General features: G+C 32.2%; 1 protein-coding gene across 2 annotated transcripts; it reads right to left on the bottom strand.

Moving 5' to 3' along the window:
• Nucleotides 1-5,506: 5,506 nt before the first annotated feature.
• On the bottom strand, nt 5,507-8,079 carry LOC107900792 (E3 ubiquitin-protein ligase ATL4). Of its 2 annotated transcripts, XR_001685038.2 has the most exons (3): nt 6,651-8,079; nt 6,469-6,542; nt 5,507-5,728 (listed from the first exon to the last, which is right to left on the bottom strand). XR_001685038.2 is itself a non-coding variant. In XM_016826504.2 (2 exons), the coding sequence occupies exon 1, from the start codon at nt 7,671-7,673 to the stop codon at nt 6,654-6,656; it is 1,020 nt and encodes a 339-aa protein (XP_016681993.2). In that variant the 5' UTR covers nt 7,674-8,079; the 3' UTR covers nt 6,277-6,542; nt 6,651-6,653. The 2 variants fall into 2 exon arrangements, 1 of the variants encoding a protein (XP_016681993.2); XM_016826504.2 differs by lacking the exon at nt 5,507-5,728 and having other exon boundaries at nt 6,277-6,542.
• Between the last annotated feature and the right edge of the window lie 495 nt (nt 8,080-8,574).

Genomic DNA, 8,574 nt, shown 5'->3' with positions numbered 1-8,574 from the left:
AAGTCCTAAGAAGCCTTGGAAACACGAAGAATCCACAACCTCCTTCAAACAGCTCGAATTTCCCCTCCAAGATAGAAACATTGGAAAAAAAGTTTGAAGATAATCCCCACAACCTGAAGAGATTGTTAAAGCTATTCTAAAAGAAACTCAAGAGATTCTTGAAAGAAAATCTCAAATAGAATTTATTAAGTCAAAGAGCATTTATTAACTCAAAAGAAAGGTTGAATAATAATGAATTGAATGATTTGTGTACAATGCAAAGGCCTATATATATAGGCTAGCTAAATAAAGCTAAAAAAACTCTTAAGTAACTAGAACTCTAATTAATCTAAACAAGAAGTTGTTTTAAACTAAACTTTTCTTGTTGACATAAAACTCCTAAATAACTTAAACTACTTAATAATTATTAAAATTTTAGAATAATAAAATAATAATAGTTGATAAATACAATGTTGGACTCATATATAATAAAAATTAAGCCTAAAACCCGAACACAATATGATTTAAACTCGAATTAAAAGTTCGAAACTCGTAATTCCCGTCATAATCACGTCCAGAAATTCTGTTCGCATAGTCTTTATTAAAACGGTCATAACTTGAGCTTCCGAACTCAAAATCGAGTGATTCAAAGTGAGTTTCAAAGCTAAGAGATAGCTTTTCGAACACCACAAAGACATCTCAACCCAGAAATGTCTGGATCCCATCTAAAAAGTTGTCGCAAGTCTATTGATTTTCCCAAACTTGAAAATTTGCATCTTCAATGAATAGAATTTAATAAATTTCACCCCATCCGTGCATATATTAATATTTAATTATAATTATAATTTTTATAACATATATATTATACTTTAGTCCTTATTGTTCCCTTATCATATCTAAAGTGGTTTAATTGTCACTTTAGGTGTTATTTTTTTTAATTTAAAAACTTTTAGCAATTAAACTTTCACCACTTTTATAATTTAATCTGTTTTATTTAATTAATCACTAATTCAATAAAATTACCTATCCAAAATTAAATTCACCTATAATATAACTCCATAAATATTTAATAAAAATATATAAGGACTTGGTTAACGGAAATGGGGTCCCGAAATCGCGTTTTCTAACACCACTGATTTTCAGGTCATTACAGAGTTGGAGTAATTACCGGGCTTATTACTTCTAAATCCAACTATACTATGACCTTCTAAACTCCTACGATATTTAACTTTAAGAAATTATTTTATACAAGTTTAAGTTATAAAAATTATATTATAAGTATGAACACATATGAATGTTTGGAATGGTTATGACAAAAAAATTCTATAGTTGTATTATAAATATTAAAAAGTTATATTATAAAAATAATTTGTGTTAATTTGTAAAGTTATAAAAAAAAGTATATTATTAAATCCTAAAATTTTTTAAAGTTATGATCAAAAAGTATATTGTGAAAATTAACTTACACCTTATAAAAGTGTTATAAAAAGTACTACTATATACTTATTTATAAAAAAGTTATAGCCAAAAAGTATGAATATAACATATTTGCATGTCAATGCTATATATTATAAAAAAATTAACATATTTATAAATAAAGAGTTATAATTTTTTTGTCATAACTTATTTATAAGAAATAACTTGTCAAAAAATTATATTTGTTATGGTATTCATCATTACCGACCCACTACCCGATTACCCACTCGGGTTCCAGCCCGTTGCCTACATTGTTCGCACCCTAAGTTCACATGTGAGGTGTTCACATCTTTTAGTGAGCTTGTACGATATGGGTTCGCACTACCATGCAGGTGAACCCACACATAGAAATCACATGTTAATCCTAAAGTAGGGTACGTGTTGGCATGCATGGGGACCTACCTACAATGTCACAATCTATGAACAGTAACCGTATCATATAAATAGAGAATTTCAATCTTCAGATAATCAGAAAACCAAGATGACTCACCCCAATGAGAATTTCCCCAGTAGTTTCCCATCGAACCATGTGGGAGGTTTTGGCACCGATAAACAACCTAGTGAAATGGACCTTTTGCTGGTTGGTTTGCTGACTAACTAGAAAATCTGGGCAACTCATGCCAAGTAGGTGCCTCCAATTCTTTCAATCTTAATGCTCCCTCTGGTTAGGAACTGTCATTTCCTTCTAATTAGGGAGCGTTGCCATAACAACTATTTGGTTTACATGAGTATCTGAGGTTGATGAAGGAACAAATGACTCAACAAAGTGTCAAGTTTAGCAAGTATTTCAGCAGGAGCTGCTAAGACAGAACGAAGAACTAAGAAGAAAGATGCAATTTGACAACTCTGATCTTTTGGACCATGTCACGCCTTTTCAGAATGAGGTTGTGGGAACACATGCAAAGCCATGACAAGATGAGATAGATGATTTGCGTAGAGATGTTCGAGCATTACATTCTGATGTACAAGACATGAACTGGTTGTTTTGTTCTAACAACCCTTTATCTCCAAAAATAGCAACTGTGAGCTTGCCATCTGAGTTCAAAGTGCTGAAAGAGATGTTTGAAGGCAAGAGGGATCCTAGAGCCCATCTCATGTAGTATAATGATTATATGAATGTATTAGGGACCTCAGATACGACGAAATGTAAAGCTTTCTCAACGATTCCCAGAGGAAGTGCGAAGGATTGGTATTTATCCTTGCCCCAAGGCTCCTTAATGTCACTTTTTGCTAAAACATATTGACAAAATCATTTAAATCTGGAACTAAACATAAAATTTTTTATCCAAAAAAATCAATTAAATAGAAGTAAATCTGATGGAGGAAATTCAAATAATAATAATAATAAAAGAAAGAAAATGATTTCTGCAGAAAGCTTAAAGAAACCTACGTTGTAGTTAGCAGATCGAATTTCTCATACCATTGATTTTTTGTTGGATAAGTTTAATTAAATAAATAATTTAAAATTAAAAAAATATAAAATTAATTCAACCATTAGTTCAATAGTTTTTTTAATCTGATTCAACCAGTCTCTTATGCTAGTTTAATATCTCAACCGGATTCCTAATTCGACTACTTCGATTCTAAAGCAATGATAGCTAGTGAAAGTGGAGGGGTTTTTTACATTAATAATAAAAATATATAAAAATTGGGTGAAAAATAAATTGTTTGCTAGAATGGATTTTTTTGAACAGTAGATGTGGTATCCATGGTAAAACGATATCACATATAAAAAATAATATGATAATAAAAATAAATAAAAAATAACATTTTAATTATAAAAAGGTGTCTGCCAACTAGAGGTGATCATGGGCCGGGGCCAGGTCGGGTTCGGGTTCGGGCCGGGCCCATACAAAAATTTTAGGCCCATTTTTTAGGCCCGGGCCTGGGCTCGGCCCGAAAGAAAATTGTTAAGCCCGAGCCTGGCCCGGCCCATATTTGATTAAAAATAAAAAATATATATTTAATATATAATTCGGATTAAAAGTCCAAAAAATATATATATTTAATAAAAAAATATATTTGATTAAAAATAAAAATATATATTTAATATAATTTGGGCCGGGCCGGGCCCAGGCCAAAAAAGTCTTACTCGAGGTCTGGCCCGTTTTCTAAACGGGCCTCATTTTTTTGCCCAAACCCATATTTCAGGCCTATATTTTTACCCGAACCCTCCCATTTTTCGGGCGGGCTGTCGAGCCGGGCCGGATAGCCCAACCCATGATCACCTCTACTGCCAACCAAGGGGCCGCGCTCCTTTTTCACCTGCCTTTTACTTTTATTTTCTTTTATATTTTTTAAAACAAATTTTATATTTTATTAGTTTTATATTTATATTTTATAATTTATTTATTTAATAAAAAATTTGTTAAGTTGTTAATTTTATAATTTTATAATTTTATAATTATAAATTTTGGAATATTTAAAATAATGACCAAATTTTTAATGTTTAGAAGAAAATGGTTGAGTTGTTTTATTTTTTAAATTTTATTTTATAATTATAATTTTTTTAACATTTAGAATAATAACCAAGTTGATAACGTTTAAGTGTTGAGGGGGAAATGTATTGACTTTTTAGAAATAGAATCAACTGGATAGAATGTGTAAAATATTAGGGGCTAAATTTATTATTATACCAATTAAAAGATCACATAGACATTATGTTTGGTAATCCGAACAGAAACTCGCTGAAAAACTTGAATGACTATTTAAGTGATTTACCCTAATGTTTTTATGTCAATTTTACTAAAAATTTATCAATTTGGTCATTATTTTAAATATTCAAATATTTATAATTATAAAATATTAAAAAATTATAGAATTATGAAAATAAAACAACTTAGATATTTTTTATTAAATAAAATAAATTATAAAAACTATAAAATATAAACATAAAACTAATAAAATATAAAAATTGTTTTAAAATTATAAAATAAAAAGTAAAGGGCAGGTAAAAAAAGGGTGTTACCTCCTTGGTTGGCGACACCCTTTCATAATTAAAATATTGTTTTTAATTATTTTATTATTTATAAATGGTGTCCCCTAACACATTAATGCAACCATGTTTTGTTGTTCAAAATAATTTATTCTTGTAAATAATCTAATTTTCACCCATTTTCGTTATTATTCTTTTTGGTATTACTAATTAAAAAACCGAAAAGATGAGAGTTGAGACTTGAGAGTCAAGAAGAAGGCAAGTTAAAGAGGAAATTCAACTTTGAGATGGGAATGCAAAATTCTAACGGTAAATTATGTCATTTTTTATTTTAGCAAAGGTACGCTTGGAATATTCTAAAAATTTTTAGATTTCGGGTAGTGTTAAGAGGATGATAAGTGTCCTATGAAAATATAATAAAATATTAAATAAATAAATATTTGTAAAAAATAAAAATATATTAATTTTTTAAAGTTATTTGTGGAATAAGAAAAATACATTATTAATATACCAATATTGACCTAATTTTTAAAATTTAATTGTAAAATTAAAATTTTTGGAGAAAAATGATTGCCTCAGCATAATGAGAAACAAAAAACTTTTAATCAAGTAAAATGAGGTGTTGTGACATCTAATTATTACCAAATAGAATGAAACCAAACAAGGCCTTTGTTATTAACTAATGTATTTAAAGATGTGTTGAAAAAATTAATATTGTTATTAAATATGGCACAAAAACGTATCGACAACCTTAACAAAAATGTTACATATGTCGTCGGCCTCTTTTTAAGAATCTTAAAACTCTCACTCCAAAGTCTAAACTAAGGGTGTTCATGGCTCCAGCTCCTACTGCACTTAGTTGGCGGGCCAGACTCATGTCACTTTGAGCAATATTTTCAACCTCGGAACGTTTTCAATTAATTTATTTTACTGCTTAAAAATAAATTTATAATAATATTTATATATCTCTTACAATTAAATATAAATATAAATAAAAAATAATCATTTGAAATCGAAATAAATCCTTCTAATCTAAACCCACCCTAGTTGTAGAATTAAGAATCAAACTCATCAACATTTAATTGTTTATGATTTAAAATGAAGATAGCAGATGGATTTGGAAATAATAAAACCAACGATAATTTAATTAATTAGGTCATTAACGTTGAACAAACGCGACCAAAACTACTTAATATATGTACCTACTAAAATTAATGTTCGAGTGGCAGCAACAGAAACAATTACAGGTAAACCTGAAAGAAAGCACAATCTCACCTCCATACTATATGCACTAATGTACACTGCTGAGGTGGTGTTGTATTCCATGGAAAAGAAATCCTAAATAAATGCCAAAAGAAATTAGCTCAACCCTTAACCACTTAGCAGTTACAGTGGGATCCACTCTATTTTGTAATTATATGATCTGATCTTTGTTTGTTTCTGTGTGTGTACTGACATGTGCGCATAACATTGCATGACAAATACAAAAAAAAACCAGCACGCACTCTCGTTTTCCATTGGGTTTGGTTTTATTACACATTTTGTCTTTAAACTTGACTTGGCTCATCCTATTTAAACAAACCTTTCAAAAATAACTAAATTTGTACTAAGAGCCCCCAAATTTTGCTACTTCAAGTATTTCTTTGCCTTTTTCCAATGACTCCACTAAAAAGAGGGGATGACAAAAGTTTATGCTTCTACTCTAATAAATAAAATTATTAATGGTGGTTTTTAGTGTGTTAGTTAATCGTAAAAACACAAAAAGCCAACAGTAGTTACCAAAATCTCTAGACTAAAACCATGAATATCATGAATGGTTGAGGTGGAACTGTTAACCATACAATATTAAAAAATAAATACATTATATATATGTAACTACGACATCGTTTCGGTGCGAACAAATTTAATTTATCATGACTATCAATATAAGTAGTTGTTATAACATAAAAATGACCCCCTGTAAAAATTGAATTATACTCCAATATTTAATCCCTCGAGTTTTCCACTGTCAATTGTTAAAAAAGGCATTTTTTAAAGCGGATAAAATGGTAAAAAAAAACAATAAAGCATAGCTTCACCTGGCTGCAAGCTGCACTTCTCTAAAATGTTTTGCAATGTCCACTCCATTTCTCAATTCTCTCTGTCGTTTGATCTATTAGAAATAAAGTGGACTAAGCAAAAAAATAGGGTGGAGTAATCGTACCGAAAAGCCGTAAATGAAGAAATGCCAAGTGCTCGTACGGTCAAGCCTGGTATTTACCTTTTATACCCCCGAGAACCAGCGAAACATTTCGCTGATCTCCTCGCCGATACGATTGGCTTCCACGTCGTAATCTCCATCGGCACCGGATATGTCGCTTCGGCCGCTGCTCCCGGTGACTAACCTTCCTGAGCTACGAAATGACATGGCACGAGATGATAACGAAAAAGAGAGCCTGTCCACGTACTCCTTAAGCCGACTCCTTCCGTTAGCAACCTCCGCGGCGAGGCTCGTTTCCGATATTGCCTCAGCTCTTCCAACCTCTTCTTTATCGGACATATTTCTCTGGTGTATTTGGTTCCTATTCAGCTGCGATTCTTCCTCGACAATGTAATCGAAGGATCCAATGGAATAAGACCGTCTCTGATCACCGGAGTCAGAGCCTGTTCGCTGCTGACTGATAGAGCCGATCTCGAGCCGGAAACTATCGGTACCGCCACTTGTAAATGCACAGGCTGCGTTGGACGACTGAAGTAAAACCTTCATAAGATCGGACTCGGAGGCGAATAGAGATGAGCGACAAAGAGGACAAGTCTGGTTTGTAGTGAGCCAAGCATCAATGCATTGAGCGTGGAACGCATGGCAACAGAGAGGAAGCAGCCGGAGTTGATCCAGCGGTTCAAACTTCGACAAGCAAACGGCACAATCTCCGGAAACCGTTGAGCCGTTGTTGGAGCGGCGAGTAATGGAAGAGAATGTAAACATAGGGAGAGAATCTAGGAACGAAGGCGCCGGCGATTGTTCAGGAGTGACACGGTGGCTGGCGGAGGCGGTGATATTGGAGGCAGAAGAACGAAAGACACGACTCAAGCATCGGCGATTGAGGTGGCGAAGGAGGAGATAAAGAGAGACGGAGAGAAGCACAGTTATAGAAAGGATCAAAATTATGACTATAATACTCGGTTTCACATTGTCGATCGACGAGGAAGAATGCGAGCGGTCACTGGTGTTATAATTTTCGTCGAAGTTAACAGCCCCTCCTCCCATAACGCCATAAAACAAAGGCGGCGGCGGCGAAGCCATCAGAGACTTGATACGAAGGAACAGAAGAGAAATGATGTGTTCAACTGGAGGAGGAGGAGGAGGAGGAGGAGGAGGAGGAAGATCACGTGCATGTCACATGGAAGGAACAAATTGTACGGAGAGAGGTTTGAAAAGTGAAAAGCGTGGCGAGATGAGATTATGATTTTTTTTTCTTTGGAGGGGGGGGGGAGAGGGCGTGGATGCCTTGAAGGGGTACTTATAATGGAGGAAGGGAGTATTAAAAAGAGTCATTCATTTTGAACAGCTAAAATGAATTTTAACGAAAGGAAGGGCAGGGATGAGTAAATGCTATGGCGCAGATTTTAAAGAGGCAGACAGCGGCAACGCTGAGTCGTGACTTGTCGTCGACTCACTCGAATCCGATCCTCAGACTCAGGGCAGCACAAAAACCCTCAACATCCCCACTCACAATTAAAGACGCTTCAACTTTCACCGCAACTTCAATAATTGCTGTTGAAATAAAATAATATAAAAGGCATTATATGTTATTATTCTTGAATTAAGCCTGGTAATAGTTTTGAAAAGTATTTTTGAATATTTTTGTGAAAAAGTATTTTTGAAAAGTTTAGTTTAAAATTTGAGTGTTAAGTACTTTTGAGAAATAAAATGTTCATTGTAGACATATCATTATCAATTAACAAATATGCATTTAAATAATATTTAAATTAGTTAATATTATTATATTTTAGTAAAAATATAAAAAAAATTATTATAACTTGTTATTAATACTTTAATATATGAAATATAACTTTTAAATATTTTTAAGCAATAAATATTAATTATTTATAAAATTTAATTAGAATATATAAATTATATTTTAAATATTTAAATATAACCATTAAATATTTTTAATTAGTATTTTAAAAAATATTTTTTTATT

This window comes from Gossypium hirsutum, chromosome D08, assembly GCF_007990345.1.
Source record: "Gossypium hirsutum isolate 1008001.06 chromosome D08, Gossypium_hirsutum_v2.1, whole genome shotgun sequence".
Classification (NCBI taxonomy): Eukaryota; Viridiplantae; Streptophyta; class Magnoliopsida; order Malvales; family Malvaceae; genus Gossypium; species Gossypium hirsutum.
The sequence above is the reverse complement of the archived record's forward strand: the minus strand, read 5'-3'. Positions and strand labels throughout refer to the sequence as shown.